General features: G+C 41.4%; 1 protein-coding gene across 4 annotated transcripts in view; it reads left to right on the forward strand.

Annotated features, from left to right (window-relative positions):
• Positions 1-17940, forward strand: part of EXOC6B (exocyst complex component 6B) — a 186461-nt gene that overhangs the window by 43630 nt on the left and 124891 nt on the right. For all 4 annotated transcript variants that reach the window (XM_072406673.1, XM_072406674.1, XM_072406675.1 and 1 more), the window contains exons 4-6: positions 29-119; positions 1518-1563; positions 7656-7860. In XM_072406673.1, coding sequence (XP_072262774.1) covers positions 29-119; positions 1518-1563; positions 7656-7860 — 342 coding nt within the window. The remainder of the gene's footprint in view (positions 1-28; positions 120-1517; positions 1564-7655; positions 7861-17940) is intronic.

Genomic DNA, 17940 nt, shown 5'->3' on the forward strand with positions numbered 1-17940 from the left:
ATAATGAATACCTTTCATCTGCCTCTAGTTACTATCCACAATGAAAGAGCTGCAGCAGTGCCGGGTTCAGCAGAGGAACATTGCTGCCACCGTGGACAAGCTTAACCAATGTCTGCCTGGTAAGTGATGGGAGAGGTGATCAGGGGGGACATTTTATATTATTATAAAGCACTGACATTTTATAATACATAAAAGGGAGCACAATACATTGTTCATAAATATTGTAAGAGGAGAATTGGAAACCACCCCAAACAAATTATTCCCAGATATACCAGGTATGGGTGTAGCATTGCCTGGAGGTGATGGCGCTCGATTACACGTGGGAAGCCTTTTGTAGATTGCCAATGTTTTCCTTTGTTTGAAGTCTGCAGATTTGGGTATACTTCAGTGGTGCAGTGTGGACAACTGTTCTAGGGATGCTTTGGCCTGCTTTGTACTCTTTGGGTCCTTGGCTGGTGCATTTTATTTTTTAACACATTATTTTTAGTAGTGCAGCTTTCCAATTAAAAAAAGACGGCCTGCAACAGCAACGCTTGAGACCTGCTGCTGCAAAGGAAGGCAATGCAAACAGCTCCTGATCTGTTGTCTATAATACACCATTAAAGTAAATGGGGATTTGGGTTGTGTTCTAAAATCTGTCTACACAAACCTGTGCCCAAACATTTAAAAAGATGAATGTTGCTGCGACTGTTCACATCACCTTGTCAATGTCATTATTTGTCTTGTCTCCAGTCACTGAACAGCTTGGTCTGCAGGTAAATTCGGGGACAGAAGTGTAATGTGACACACGTTTTCATATTATTTACCATCTAGTGTTTAAAAGCAGCACTGCATATCATCCTGACCTTTTTTTTATCACAGATATATTTAAAGCTGTCTTATATATTGATTTCCAAAGTTCCCCTGTCTGCCATTGACTTGTTAATGAGGAGAGGGTGTCCTAGACATTTACATTCAGACTGCCCAATGTAATACCCATGTGTGATGCTGAGCCTCCTTGATGAAAAAACTGAAATCCAATGAATAAAAGGGGTGGTACAGGGATAGTCATGTTACGGAGAAGGCGTCTACATGATGCTCGAGGTCCTCCAGCCAGGAAATGAGCCAGAATCTGTTTGACTTGTTGCAGCTTCTAATGCACATTGTGAAGAGCTTCCATTGTTTATTGAAATCGGAGAAAGCAATTTCAGCACAGAAGAGGAGCCGATACAAATGTGCAAGACTAAAGATTGGAGGGCAGATTTATAATCACCACAACTTATTGTTCTTGCATACAGATGCACCATGACATGGAGGAGTTCCTCAGGTCCATTTATGAACTGCTTACATTTGGAATTGTTATGTCTTATAAGGAGTCCTTAGTGACTTCTGTCTGAAACTTCCTCCCACAGTCCGTATATTGCCAATTTGGGATTTAGTTTGATAGAGGGAAATATATCTGGTTCAAGTGTTGTTAATATTGTGCGTCCATGTATCTGTCTGTGCTGTTTGGTAACTATATATTCCTTTACTTTCAGTTTTAGAAATGTACAGCAAGTTACAGGTGCAGATGAAGACTAAACGGTAAGAGCCATATGTTTTCTGTTCCAGTGACACTCTCTTGTCTAGTATTTGGGTCACCGTTTTTATGATCCTTACTGACTTTACAGTCATCTGTGGTCACGAAACACTTGCAGCTTTGTGTTCATTGATCTGTATTGCTGATTGTTCACCTAAAGTAGAACTTTATTTTTTTCTTCATATTACAAGGGTTAGAGCAGAGTTTCTCCAGAAGAGTTTTGTGGAACCCTAGAGCTCCTCCATGGCTTGCTAGGAGTTCCTTGAGCAATGAGAACTTTGTATCTCTGAGGTCATTACCATTGACACCAATTATTTTTTTGGCTATGTGTAATCCTACCACTGACCAGCAATGTAAGAGACATTCTTCCCACTGACCACTATGTTTGTGTACTGCGAGATGAGGATATAGTAATTGTAGCAGCAGTTCCCTAAGACCTGAAAGTTATTTCAAGGGTATCCTTCCAGTCCCCCCACTGCTCCTGAATTGTCATCCACTATAGTGGCTTCTGTGGAGACTGCAAAAAGACATTTTAACATTTATTACACATACATGCAGCCATCGCCGGAGTGTATGTAGACAGTAGGTAGCTGCAAGGAAGTTGCATGGGACCATCCACACTAAAATAAAACAATGAATGAAAAAAATGTTACAAATGGTTTTGTGATATCCTGTGCTTTAGCAAACCAATTATTCCATTAGTGTGTGCATATGCTTAAACAAATTTACTGTCAATTATTTTTTTACATATGTCCTGACTGCAAAAGGATTGAAACAAGTGAATAAATGAAGTAGCCATGAGCTCATTTCTATTCTAGTAGCCTCCCCACAATATAGTAAATGTGATCTGAGTAGCTGTAAAGACACCCACTGACTTTTACAGTACTGGCTGCAGGCCTAGTGTATAGTAGACCCTGGATGTCTCCATAAAGAGTACCTGTTAGCTTCCAATACCATTACAAAGGGGGGCTTAGTAGCTCCCTTGTAAGAACATTACATTTAGGTGAAAGAAAATGTAAAAGGCAAGTGTCCTAAACATTATAATACAATAACTTGGAAATGGAAAAACATTAAAAAAGAACCTTATGTTGAAACAAAAATGGTTATAGGTCAACTGAAAAGGTATATAGGCTTTTAACCTATGGACAGTTTAGGAAGTTTTCTAGCTTATAAGCTTCATACTAATGATGAACGATATTGGATGATATCCTGGTAATATTATCCATTCCAATTTATACGTAAAGATTAAAACCTGCTTTTATAGGACTGTTGATTAATATTAATAAACAGGATTTATATTAGCGCCAACATATTACGCAGCGCTGTACATTATATAGGGGTTGCAAATGACAGAAAAATACAGACAGTGACACAGGAGGGGGGGAGAACCCTTCCCCGAAGAGCTTACAATCTAGGATTCATGCACATAGCTTTGTGGTAAATGCTTCTTCATGTGAGGAGGGGTGGATATAAATTTCTTGGAAAGGATCTATTTTCTTCCTTAATGAGTTTTGCAAAGATTTGGGAGCGGCCTGCCTGATTCTGGCAGTGCTGATTATTTACACCTCTTCATTAGACTAGGATCACTTCTGCATGCTGGCAGATTTTCCATCAGAATGGAAACCTTTATATCGTATTGCTCAGAAAAAAGAAGAGTCTGCCCAATAACAATAACTGCAGTTCTGGAGCACCGCTTAGTTTTATTGTGCCAGTTACAGCCATAGCAATGTTGGCTCATAATGTGCCATCATTTCTAAACTTCCTGTATTTGCTAAAGCTAATCTCTGGGCAATTATTAATCCTCATTCACCCCCCTCCTGTTACCCCCAACACCTTCCAATTAATTTGGTACTTTTTCTTTCTTTCTCGACTTGTGAAGTGAGATACATTCAGCTAAGTCTGCCATCCTGGTGCGGGTGATGGCTAATCTGAAGGTGTGCAGGATCTGCCCGTCACGTTGCAGCTCACAGCAATTCTGCACACTCCTGTTCTGGATCCTGGAGAAATGAAATATCATATGGCATGCTTTTTATTATTAAACAGTATTTATATAGCTCCATTATATTACACAGCGCTGTACATTATATAGGGGTTCCAACTGACAGACACAGACAGTGACACAGGAGGAGGAGAGCACTCTGCCCCAAAGAGCTTACAATCTAAGAGGTGGGGAAGCAGCATACAATAGGAGCATAGATGACATTATGGACCCACTCACACAAGTGCTGCTCCACTGAACACACCAATATCACAGTACTCCAAAAATCAGACCTAGATTATAGTTTGTTGCCCTGCTGTGCAACCCAGTGCACTGAATAAGGTGCTTGGAGAATAACTTTAACAAAAGACATGGGAAGTCAGGGGCTCTTGCAACTTGTAAAATCTCCATCTAGAGGGCAAGAATCTTTCATCTGCCATGGCACAGCATAAAGGATAAAAGTATTGTGTATGCACTGATAGCGGTAGGCCAATCTCATTGGGCTGGGATTGGATAGATATCACATCTCCTGGAGTTTAGGTGATATCTTCCTTTCTTTGGGTAGCTCCAGCAGAAGTACTAAGTGTTATCGCCTCTCTCCGCACATACTGGAGCCAACTTTAGGGCCGAATCCTTTTGTGTCGCAATCTCCCATCCAGCGAAATCCTTCAACAAACACGTGCGCTGCCAAAGCAAACAATACAGTTCACACAGTGGAACCCCTGAATGGAGTTTGTGGTTTAGAAGTCAGTGTTTAAAACCTGTGTAATCAGATCGCACCTAATCTGCCCTGTCAGGCCGCTCGCTGCGATATTTACATACCAAATGGTTTTAGGCTACTGTAAAGGGCGCCCTGTGCCAAAAGCCTTTCATTCCCGGCACGGACGGCTTCTTTCAGCACCCTCCGACTTATTTACACATGGCTGCCGCTGCTAGCGCTCCTTGCGGCTCGCACAATCATCTAAAACTTTCTGGTTTTGTAACCCGGAGCGGCCGTGACCGCCGGGTGATCTTTAAATAAACTCGTTTCCTATTGAAGGACAAGTCTCGTGCAAACACAGCCTAAATGTTTTTCCTGACCCTTTCTAAAGAGAGAAAGCTCCTTCCAACCACATCATCCAAAACAAACAAAGTATTTCAGGAGGTTAGAAAAAGTGAAATCCAAATAAAAGTCTGATTTTAAAACATTAACCATTTGCCTGCCTTGGCATGTAATCTCTAGTTTGGAAACACACTTTAGGCTTTAATTTAAGAAACCCAAAGACAAATAATAGCACATTAAAAGGAAGATATGTAAATGTGTCTCTAATAAAACTATTTTCTTACCCCAGCTTTAGTAGGGGGAGAGTTAAAATCCCCAGCTAGAAAGATTTACCTACTTTATTTCTCCAATATCTTTGTAATAAGGAAAACCAAAATTTCAGGTCGCCCGTGAAACAAGAGGGGAACTCTTTCAATGGGGACACTTGTTCCTGTTCAAATATCTGTGCAAAAACTAGATTTTTTTTGTCATCGGAAATAGTAATTTGTGAAATTAAGTAAGCAGCTAGTCAGTTCCGGTTCCCTATGCCAATATTTAGCAACCTACCATGGGGCATCATTGAACAGACCACTGAGAGTATTGTAGTTCCTGCAGTGTGCCACTTCCCTCCTACCCTCCTCTCTCTATATAACGGAACATGCTGCTTGGGTGTATAGCAGTCAAGAACTACACTTTGCAGTGACCTATCACTTTGCATTAATCTGGAAAGTAATCGCTCTTACTTGCCTAATATCTCTGGGAATCTGTCAAAAAAACGGCGCTATGCATGCACAGCTTAGCTTTGGTTGGTAGGATACCTGGCAAGCCTACCTTCCCCTGTGCTTTCCAGGAATGAATGAACCTGGCCTGGCCATTCAAGAATAGTACAAGATGGTGGCTTCCTTTGATGGAACAGGTGAGTATAAAAGGGTTTAGTTCTGCTTTAAAAGGCAGAGGATCAGCACACCCACCAGGCAAGCTGTATTTTTAAACCCAGATCAGGAATGACTAGGCAGCATACACACGTTAGATTTCTGTCGTTGGAAAGGATCTTTCACGATGGTTTCAAAAGACACACAACTGAAAGATGAATGAACAAGTGCTGTACATACAGTGCCATACTGCTTTAAGGGGAGGGGGGAGAACGAGTGAGCGGCACCAGGCTGCAGTCCCCTCCCTTCACTTCCATTGCCGTAGATTGTCTTCTGTTGTTCCTGGATCCGCCAGGGCGCCAACGTTGGGCGGCTTTAGTACCCACGTCAGATTCTTGTACAAGACAAGCCCTGAAGCTCATATTGTCCGAGAATCACCTGACGTGTGTACGTAGCCTTATTCTCTCAGTAGAAGGTCCTTTTTAGAACAATACCCTTCTGACTTTATTAGGTTATTATATCTAGATGTATCCTCACATTGAAAGCCTTGTGCACATGGGCCTAAGGACTGACACATTTTTTGCCTATAAAACACCCTTCATTTTCACTTTGGGTCAGACAACACCGATCTTAGTGGATGTAGTAGAGAAAAAAGTTTTAGGGCTTTGGATCTCTTAAAGCAGTGGATATTTTCAGTCATATCTCATACAGAATAGTGGAAATGATCTTTCCTATATAAAGTGCCAACTATATTTTGTTCTGACTGTCATGGCATGAAAGTCCAATGGGTTTTGGTGAAACTTACTGGTAAAGTATGTACTGGGTTGATAGAATTAGTAATTAGTAAGATTGCTGCAGTACTAAGCCAAGACCGTTTGACTCAAAATGCGGCAACTTTTTATGACGTAAGAGTCTGAGTAAAACTACATTTTGGTCCTTCATGAACTCGCAGACCCTTGGTGGAAGTGCTGTCACTTAACTACTGTCACTCACACCAACTACTAGCGGGCTTTCTGCAAAACTGGAAGTTCACCAAATTTTTTTCACAACTTGTTCAAAGTGGCAGCCGGAAGCTTACTGTACACGCTGCGCTATACAAATGAAAGCAGCGTGTACAATGCCTAAGGGAGGGGATTTTCACGGATGCTTTGCATTAATCCGTCAGGAAAATCACGTGAGAAACATTGGTATATGCTGGCACTGACGCAGACAACAGGCAGATGTATTCCCAGCTGTTTCTCAGAGGCATCATTTTTGTTATGGACATTCTACCAGTCATTTGCGACTGACTGCAAATAATACAATTTGCAGTTATTACTTAGATTGTCATTATATACCAATATTTCACGTAATAATGTACATATACAGTGTAAGTGATATTTATAACTAACTGAGAAGTGAGAAGCTGTGATGGCAGAGGCACAAGCAAGTTTCACATCAATGGAGTTATGGGCCATCATGAAGTTTTTGTTTGTCCAGGGAAAGTCAGCAAAGGACATTCACACTGAGATGTCACAAACACTGGGGGAGAAGTGCCCTGACTTTCCCTGGAGAAACAAAAACTTCATGACGGCCCGTAACTCCAACGACGTGAAACTTGCTTGTGCCTCTGCCATCACAGCTTCTCACTAAAAGAAAAAACAGTTTTAAGAATCGCAAAGACCTGATATTAGCACAGTTACATACTAAGATATTAGGCTGTCATATGCCCCGCACTCATTTTTATATTTCATCTGAAAGGGGGCAAAGCCAGGAACTTCTCAGCACCTCCTCGTATTATCCATTCTGTATTGATGTATGCTAAATACTTATATGATTTCAGTATAATAAGCCATTGTCACTCTGTTTGCATTTTGCATCTGTATCCATTCTGCATTGACTTATGCTAAATGCATGCTTATTTTTTCATGACTATTTCCAACAGCAATTTCAAGAAGGGAACAATCATCTTTCCAGCTCAAATCTTAGGTACTGGGGGACTATCATAAATCCTAAAAAAAAGATGATTCTGACCTGTGCTGCTTCATCTTCTCATAAGATTTGGGCTTCTCTGCAATCACAGGGATTTTGTTTTTACTTCATAGGTATTCTTATACAGTGTGTACGTGTAGGAGGGCCACTATTAATATGCAGACCTTGCCTGTGGAAGCTGTCATTTAAATTTAATAGTCTTCTTCTGTTCTGGGTTTGTGATAGATGTTTCTTTGATTTTCATGTTTTGCACAGACATTACCCCGCATTGAAAACTTTAGAACAGCTGGAGCACAACTACCTGCCTCAGGTTAGCCACTACCGCTTTTGTCAAGTTATGGTAGACAACATCCCAAAACTTCGTGAGGAAATCAAGGAGGTGTCCATGTCTGACCTGAAGGACTTCTTGGAAAGTATCCGCAAGCACTCAGAAAGAATTGGAGAGTTCGCCATGAAGCAGGTAGGGGAAAAACTATCGTATCTCTTAATAAATATGCTGTGCAGTCTTTTCTTTCTAGATAAAAACATTATAATAAAAGGTCCTGTCAGGTGTTTAAAGATATAAAATCTTACGTAAAACAATATTAGACATATGATGCTCACCTCTATAGCAGAACAAGTCTCTGACCTTTTGGATACTGCAGCCTCCATAAAGGGTTGTTTAGACTGGCATTAGGAACAGCGGTTCCTGTGCTGCTTCTGGCGGCTGGTACTTTGCCAGTCCTTTCATAACCAACGTATGAAGATTTTATAGTGGGCAGCACTGAACTACTCGCTACCCTATTTATTCACTATCGGCAGAGTTAGTAACCACTCCAAAACCTCACCAACAATCTGAACATAACCTCTTGGATATCTGACTCTTCTGGAAGTGCCTCTTGCCCATGTTCAATTTGCTTCCTTCCTCTATCTTCTGCCATTATACATCTCATCTGTGATGTAGGGGGTCACAGGAAAGAAAAGATGGCACATGGCAAATGATATAGGTATCCATGGAGCATGGTGGATGACACTGGCGTCCGACATTCTTATGTCAAATGCCAACGAGATTGACTGAGACTGCAGTACTGGGACAGATGGCAAGTAGGAGCAATGGGCTACTAAAACAATTTGTTTGCTGTGTCTTCTACTACAGGGTAGTTCTAAATGTTTCAGATCTGTAGAGACATGACAGACTCTTTAAGGAGAATTTGATTCATTTTCCATGTTTAAAGGTCATCCAGTTATGGTTTGAACCATTGGAGGTAGAAGATTTGCAATTTATTGTAACAGTAACACAAAATAAGCTAAAGCTGCATAAGAAAAAAAAAACATCCATCCAAAATTACCATCTAATTGTGACAGCTCTGCTTTCATTTCACTGCAGAATGTACAACATAGTCACTATGCTAATGAAAATTAAAAAAAATATGATTTACTGACAAGGTCAAACACTGCTTGGTTTGTATTGAATATCATCAAATTTGCCTTCACCAGATCACAAAAAGGACATTGTGGAATTGGAGAGAGTGCAGAGAAGGGCAACTAAACTAATAAAAGGAATGGAGGAGCTCAGCTATGAGGAGAGATTAGCTGAACTAAACCTATTCTCCCTTGAGAAGAGACGTATAAGGGGGGATATGATCACCCCGTATAAATATATAAATGGTCCATATAGAGAACTCTCTGCCCCATTATACACTTTGAGATCATTACAAAGCACAAGAGGGCACTCTGTGTCTGGAGGAAAAGAAGTTTAAGCTCCGGATAAGGAAGGAATTCTTCACTGTAAGCTCTGTGAAAATGTGAAATCTCTCCCTCAGAAGGAAGTTTCAGCAACTACTAAAGATTGCTTTAAGAAAAAGCTGGATGATTTCCAGAAGCACAGAATATAACTGGGGATTAAGGCTTTAACGTAAACAGAGACTGTTGATCCAGGGAACATCTCTTGCCTCAGGTAATCAGGAAGGACTTTTTTCCCTGTTGGAGCAAATTGTACCGGGGTTTTTTTTGCCTTCCTCTGGACCAAATATGTCTTATAGGGTTTTCTATCTGGGATATGTTTTATTTCCCTTATGGTTGAACTTGATGGACTATGTGTTTTTTCAACCTTACTGTGTAACCACCTGCTTGGTAATATTGTGGTGGTTGTTATTCTCCCCCTCCTCTTAGATTGTAAGCTCTTCGGCGCAGAGTCCTCTTCCCCTGCTGTGTAATATGTTAGCGCCTTATAAATAACGTTCAATATTAATTATCTAGGTCCAGTTTCTGATCATGGTAGGACAACTATAACAAAAATAAAGTTTCTTCTTCTCCCGAAGCGTTTCAGCACCCCACATCCATCAGAAAGCAATTAAACCAGCAGTGTATTCTACACAATCGGAAGCACTTGTAGTATGTTATTATGCTCAAGATCTGTCTGTTTCTGGGCTCTGCCTGCCTCTGAACCTTTTTACAATAAAATATTTTTCCCTAATGGAATTTGTAAGAACTTAGAAACATCACATAAAACTCATTTGGACGCCTTAAATAACCCAACAGCAGAACTTAATATGAGTTATATAAAGTTCTCCTCTTGCATGCATTGTGGCTCCCTCTTCTCATTTTTCCCATGGCTAGAACATTTTTGACATTTAGAACATTTTGTCTTGATATTGATTGACTAAAGTCTGCATGCAATTGTTCTGTCTATAACTGGTTGACCCGTCTTTCCCCAGATGTGTTTTTTGGGTTCTTTGTAGTCCTTGGCACGTTTCTTTGGTCAGGAACTAAAAAAAAAAAAGAAAAAAAGCCTTTGTATCAGGCAAATGTATGAATGAACCAGATTATAAGGGTTGGGTGTTGAAGCCAAGAATAACCCAGAATCATTATCGGATCAAGTTGGCCTCTGGAGAGCTGAAACCTGCAGCCTGTACTTGTCTTACACAGCTGGACGCCAACACTGACTTCTGCTGCTTTGTGACATAACCTGTCAGTGCGGAGACTTAATAGCCAGCAATCTCCTGGAAAGCCCAAGGTCCACAGTCTTATCATTTATTTATTTTCTCAGCTTTCCTAGACTTTTCTTGGCCAGGAAGAACCTTTTCTTATCCAGATACAACACGGGCGTCACGGATGTTAAAGGCTGAGCAATTTGAACATAATTGAGAACACGGGGTGGTGTAAGATAATCTGCTAATCAGACATGGCTTGTGTTAAGGTGTGATGTTTTTAGTGATCATCAGCAAGTTCAGGGGTTGGGGTTAGAATGGACTCTTTTATGCATATTAGGTTACCTTTAGCCTTCCCTTCAGTTTAGCAGAGTTCTACAGGCTCCTCTCCTGTACCTTCATAGCAAAGTGTATTTGGGGGATCCCCTTGTGTCCTAAGTTGGAGGTCCCCAAATTTCAGGTGCAGTCCAATCAGAGAGGAAGATATTATTTAAAGTTTGGGGCGAAATTGGCATTCGAATGCGATTTTGCATGTGCATCTTTATAAAAATTGTCCTTGAGGTTTAGGAAAGTGAAGCAGGTGGCTGTATGTGACAGGGTAGCACCTCCTAATAGGTAGAGGTTTTTATGTTGTAATGATGCCATACTGATGAAATTTTAGTAGGTAGCCAAAATATCCATCATTTACACTCGTATTTCCGGATTCCTACACCTCCCCATTGGAGAGAAATAAGGTTCAAGTAAGGGAAACTGACAGGGTAGCAGAGTATGATAAATATAGTTTTGTGAGCTGGCAGGTATAAATTTAGGAACCTTATCCCAAAGCTCCTTCCAATGTTTGTGACTTTGGGGGTCCCCAGTTTGCACGTTCAATTTATGGCTCCTGGGGGCACTTGGTTTTGAAACAGCACCCTTGATGTTGTATTTTCACAAGTATAAGTCCCCATATCTTGAAATTGGGTACTAACAACTATGAGGGTACTTTGAGTACCCTGAACATTTCAAGTTGTTATGACAAATGGTTTAGGAGATATGAAGGTTTGAACACAGACAGTTATTAGGTTGGAGAATATGACAAAGTAGCCTTTACAGACATTTATCATACTGTACTACCGGTGACATGATTTTCCATGCACGCTTACTAACACAATTTTACGAGGCTGCTCAATTTGTTAGAACACCCATCCTTTTTAACCACTTGATTTCAATTATGGAGGCCCCACCATCCAAAAAGCTGTGCTCACTGGTTGATTAAACTCTTGCATTATACTAACTTAACTGCTACTCATTTCTTTCCTGATAATGTGGGATTGTCCTCCTCTGTTTGGAGTTCAGCTTTAAATTTTCTGGTCATTAAAAGTGAACCTGTACTTAGGTAGCCACAGCAGAAACACCTTTGCTGACTTTGCGTTTGGTTCCTTGCTTTATTGAATGCCAAGAGTGAAATAAATACCCAGTTATAATATATATCTAAATTTATTTATCTCCCTCTCATATATATATGGGGAGGGAGAGAGAGAGATCGACCGAAGCAATGAAAATCACTTGCCTAGTATGGTGTAGGTTTCTCAAATTCCTCCAAATTGAGGCATAGGCTTCACAAGACTTCTGATTGTGATCTGTGTTATCTGGCATGATGACTTAAGCTACGTACACACGTCCGTTTTTTTATCGCCCGATAATCGGCATCGGCCAATTATCGGGCGAAAATCTGCCGTGTGTACAGTCGGTGTCGTCCATCGTCCGGACGACCGACCTGCCGGATCCACGGACGATGGACGACAGCCGATCCTAATGAAAGGGAAGGGGAGAGCGCGCAGCAGGGTGCCGCTCCGTCGCTCTCCCCCTCCCCTCTCCATAGAGCATGAACGGTGCTGTATGTACAGCACCGTTCATGCATCGTGCACTCCCTTGTCGTTGGAAAGGATCGTGAAAGATCCTTTCCAACGACAAAAATTGGAAGTGTGTACGCAGCTTTAGGCTGCGTACACACTTGCAATAAATCTCTCACGATCCTTTCCAAGGACAAAAGACTGAATGATGCATAAACAAGGGCTGTACAGCACCATTCTGCTCTATGGAGAGGGGAAAGAATGACAGAGTGGCACCCCGCTTCACTCTCTCCTCTTCACTTCTGTTACGATTGTTCATCGTTCGTGGATCCGCCAGGACAGATCCATGAACGATAAGCAAGGAGCGCTGTACACAAATTATTTTCCAATATCGGCGATTATCGGACAAGAATCATCTGACGTGTGTACGTAGTCTTAGCCTGGCAGAGTGCATGTCTCTTCTGCTGGTTTCATAGGATTCACGTATAAATAATTGTATTACATTCCCTTCAGTGAGTTTTAAAAAAACCCAAATTCCCTTCTAGTGTCAGATCAGAGGTTCGGCTAATACCATGGTGTGGCTCTGTGCTTTGTGCCGGGAATATGGAATCGTCTCCATATGCTGCATGCTCTCTTTTCACCGGTCCAGAAAATGTTTACACAAATCGGTTTTAATGAACCACTCCAGTCTCCCCAATGGTAATGAATTCTTTCCTGCTGCTCTCTGCACAGGGTTAACAAACCCCTAAATTCTGCCTCTGAAATGTGGTTAGGGGCTCATATGGAAGCTGTTTATCCTCTGTATATATTTTATACTTAATTCCTTTCCATGGGGTATTTTAGCTTGCCTCTAATGTTTCCACCATGGATTGCTGAAACCATCGTGCATTCCTCAGAATTGGTGATATCCCTATCTCCCTCCCTCCCATTTCCACCTTGATCCTATTTCACAGGTATTCTTTTACCCCAACTGTTACCGAGCTTCTGTCTGCTAAAGGGGTTTTCTCTAGCTAATATTTTTACATTTGTACTCAAAATTGTGTAATTTTAGAACAACAGTAATGATGGCCAGAATCTTTGTGTTTAAACTTTACATTTTTATCTCTCAACGCAAGCTGATGTCAGCCAGTGTTTATATATATATATATATATATAGCATAATATATATACATAGCATCATGAACACTTAGTATGTCAAAGGGAACCTGCCAAGATGGAAACTGGAGCCGTAGCTGATTTACATTGCAAGCTTCGGAACAGTTATCTGTAGTTCACTATGGTGTCAACAGCTAAGAAAAGTATGCAGTCAGTGAAAGCTTAAGGTACACAATAAATGACCCTACACCTCTATACAGTATATACAATAACATACAGGGGGGTTTCAATTTTACATTTGTAATGTTAATTTAAAATTGTGTGATCTACCTGTCCTAAATTTTGTGGCCCATGGCTGCTCATGTGCAGGCTGTAGTCTACAAACTGTACAAGCTTGGCTGGTAAATGGCTTCCCTTACTAGTACCGGATCACATCCCCAACCTATCTCCTCATGTCAGTGGGAATAGTATAGGTCTGGTGGGGAGGTGTGCTGCCTACATGTAAAAATACAGTATAGCTTCTACAAATAAAAATAAGTCTTAAATTATTTATTATAAAGTATTGCATTAAGAAAAAGAATTCCCGCTTCCTGGAGCCTTCACATAGTTGGAATCACGCTGAGTAGAGATGAAGAAACAAAAGCATGTGACCTGACTGAAATAAATGTACTTCTAATGAATAGATTGTGGCCACGTTTATTGATAAATTAGCCTATTAGAAACCATTACAATTGCAGTCTTCTTCCCAGCACCGTTTAGCTGGGCGTACCGCCCGTCACTTTTCAGTAACAACTTTAGGTGGGTCACAATACAGAAGCACTGGACAGGCATAATACAAAGACGATGGAAAAATGGGACATATAAAGTGGGTGGATAGTAGAAAGTTGGAGCAAAGTATAGGGTGGTAGAAAACTGATAGAGTTATGGGGGTTACTGGATTCCTATGGCAGAAACTACTGGGAGCAATAAATGTGTTGCCCCAGTCACTTTTTGACCACACATTTACAGCTTCTCCCTGCCCAGCTGAAAATAATTTGTGGGGAGAACACTGGATTTTGGCCCTATTATTGCTTGGGCTTCCATTGAGCAACTAAGCCTAACACACATAATATGATGGGCCCTCAGGGTATTGCTGGAAGGACCAAAATGTTACCCTTGCCTAGATCCCAATGGATGAAAGGCATGGTTTAAAGGTTAAAAAAAATTTTTTGGTGATTGTGTTTCTATGGTTCTAATTTAAGCAGAAGTCGATGCTCTTTAGGTATACAGAGACTGATTTGGAGAATAAAATGACGTACTAACAAAGAACTTTTGGAGAACATTTAAACAGTGATGTTACCTTAAAAATGTTAGAGGCCAATTCAGGTTCCTTTTAGGACAGTAGTAACCATTCTGGCTTTATCAAAGTTGCAAATGTTTCTTAAAAAGCTGAAATAGCTCTGATTGATTGTAATATTACCTATCTGCAGCTACACTGCCGTGGTTATTAGTGGGGGAGATAGGGCAAATTGTCAGATCTGTCAAATCAGATCTGGTGGTTATTAAATCACCGGGTGTTACGTACAGCACTGATAAATCGCGGTTCTCTCTGAACGTTCCAGCATTGTCCACTATCTAGTTCTCCATCTCTGTGTCCCAGACGCACAGCTGGGTAACAGGAACGCTGCTGTTTTGAGATGACTGTTCTTGCCCAGGGCATTTTATGACTTCATCCTGATATTGACATGAAAGGTCTCTGCCACCCTGCTGAACTTCAGCTAATAGCTCTTGCCAACCATCTACTTTTGCCTGCCTGACTCCCTGGAACCTCACCCTGGGAACAAATCCACGCTTGATCAAACTGGTGAATCTCTCATTTGCAACCCTTCCACCTTAAGGACCTCTCCTCCCCTCACCTCCTTCATTGGCAGCGCCGGCGTGTTGACATGTCCGATGGTTCAGCCAAAGTTGAAAGATAATTGGTCAGACGGTGGATGGTATGCTTTCTTACACACAGCTTCCCCGGGGGCCACAATTTCCAATCTGGTGCATGTTTTTGAGCATGTGTTAAACTTTATGCAATGCTGATTAAACCCCAGGCCTGCAGGGGAAATTGGCAAAGCCTCCCAAAGAAAATAGTCCAAAACCCAGAGAAAAACAATGCCAGACGGCAAAGGGGACATGGATATGTCTCGCTGCTTGCGACAATCTTTGGGATGTGGGGAGAAAGGTGTGAGAGTCTTTTTCTGTTCTTCTGACTTGAAGGGGTCAACTCAAGTCATATTTGTGTTATTCTGGTTGCTGGTTGGCCTTCCTGTCCCTGTGTAAGCTTTAGCTTGGTCTTGGACTTTTCAGGTACCCAGTGCTACACCTAATATTTTTCAAGTACCCTGAAGTTCTGAGTATTTCACTCACTGATAGCGCGAGAAAATCTAGGAGTGAGCTATGCGGTGAACTTGATTAACCGGGCAAAGTTATGGGTAATATAAAACCAAGCATGTACTTTTTGATTGGGCATACAAATCAAATACTTGTTACATTTACATCTCCATCTAATGGTTTGAGGGGAATGTTCTGTAGAGAACCAAGACGTCCCGGGTTTCATATAATTTTGCATGACTTAGCCTACGTACACATGTCAGATGATTCCCGTCCGATGTTCGCCTCAGGGCTGGTATCGGACAAGAATCTGTGCCGGATCCACAAACAACGAACAATTGTCATGGAAGTGAAGAGGAGAGAACGCAGTGGGGTGCTGCTCTGTTGTCCGCCCCCTACATAGACCAAAACGGGCCTGTATGTACAGCACTCGTTCATGCATTGTTCAATCTTTTTTTCGTGAAAGATCCTTTCCAAAGACAATTATTGAATGTTTGTACGCAGTCTTAGAGCTGGAGGAGCCACCCAGAAATGCTAAATGTTTGTATTTTTACGTAAATGTCCTTTTCTCCATTTCATTTTTTTGAAGTCTTAATTAAGTTTAAAAAATAATTTGAGAGTAACTTTATAATATTTATATTACACTTTTGAGGGCTTCTCTTTAAGTAGTGCCTTCCATGATCATAACCATATGGAAGCAATAGCAGGAATTAGTGTAATTCGCTTCCTCAGTGAACAGCTGTAGGAAAGTGATAGATGCTATGCTGGTCGCTCGCTGTCAAGCTTAGCTTCTAGGAGAGGTGACAAAACTCTGTGAGTTGTTATCTCTTTACATAACATAGCACTAAATGACCCTTACCAGCTGATATAGTACAGCTGTGGTCCTCTTTAATCTTTATCCCCCTGTAGTTCAGAGAATACTGCACCAAAGACATCCGGCTCTCCTTCACTGGAACGCAACTGAATTCTGTTTGTTTTTATATTGGTGCACAATTCCATTATCATTTTAGAAAAAAATGTACATAAAAGAATCTTTGACTCCATTACATGACAAGAAATGTATTTGTCAGTTGTTTAATGACATAGGTGCTAGTAGTATGATGTGCTCTATGAAGGTGCAGTATGTGGAGGTGGTTAGATATGCTGTTTGGTGATTCAGTATGTATCAGTAGAATGTACTAAGTAAAGGTACGGTAAGTGTCAGTGGTAGGATGTGCTTTGTCAAAGTACAGTAGGTTGCAATAGCAGGATTTTCTTTGTGGAGGTTGAGTTGGTGGCAGCGGTAGGATGTTCTCTGTGGAAGTAAGGTAGATGCTGGTGCAATGATATGCTCTGTTAGGGTTCAGTAGGTAGCAGCGGTAGGATACGCTCTGTGTAAGAACAGTTGATGGTGGTAAAAGGGTACACCCTGTGGAGGTACATTAGGTGGCAGTGGAAGGATATGCTCTGTGTCCGTACAATAGGTGGTGCTGCAAAGATGCCCTGTGCAGCTACAGTGAATGGTGGTGGAAGAATATGCTCTGTCAGTAGGTGGTGGTGGTGGAATGATATACTACGTGGAATTACAGCAGGTTGTGGTGGAATGATATGCTCTGTGGTGGTATAATAGTTGGCTCTGAAGGGGTACACCTTGTGGATGTACTGTATGTTGCAGTGGAAGGATATGCTCTGTTTTGGTATTATAGGTGGTGCTCCAAAGATACACTCTGTATAGGTACAGTAGGTGGTGGTGAAAAGATAAGCTCTGTGGAGGTACAGTAGGTGGCAGTGAAAGCATATGCACTGTGGTGGTGCAGTAGGGTGGTAGTTGAAGCATTGCCTTGTGGTGGGTAAAGTAGTACAGTTGCAATGGAAGAATACGTTTAAGTTCTCTCAAGCCCCTTTGAGCTGGGTGCACCACCCGGCACTTTTCAGTAACCTCCAGGCGGTTTTTGGGTGGTAACTGAAGAGTTGGGTCACAATACAGAGGCTTCCACCCACCTACAGTGGGTGGTGGTGGAAGCATACGCACTGTGGTGGTACAGTAGGGTGGTGGTGGAAGCATACGCACTGTGGTGGTACAGTGGGTGGAAGCATACGCTCCATAGTGGTGCAGTATCTGGCTGTGGATGTGTTGTATGGTGGTACAATAAGTAGTAGTAATGGAAATAGGTTCCAACGTGCATTTGCTCCAGTAGAATAGAGTCCAAATTCATTCCTACTCCTCCCAGCTTTTCCATATTACCGGATAGAAAGTCTGCTGTACCTCTCTTGCACCCTGAGCTTTTGGCTCGTCAATCTTTCTCGAGCTTCCTCCCTGAGTAATATTTTCCTGAAGGGAAATGAAGACTTAATTTTCATTAATTG

Source organism: Pyxicephalus adspersus, chromosome 3 (assembly GCF_032062135.1).
Source record: "Pyxicephalus adspersus chromosome 3, UCB_Pads_2.0, whole genome shotgun sequence".
NCBI classification, from domain to species: domain Eukaryota; kingdom Metazoa; phylum Chordata; class Amphibia; order Anura; family Pyxicephalidae; genus Pyxicephalus; species Pyxicephalus adspersus.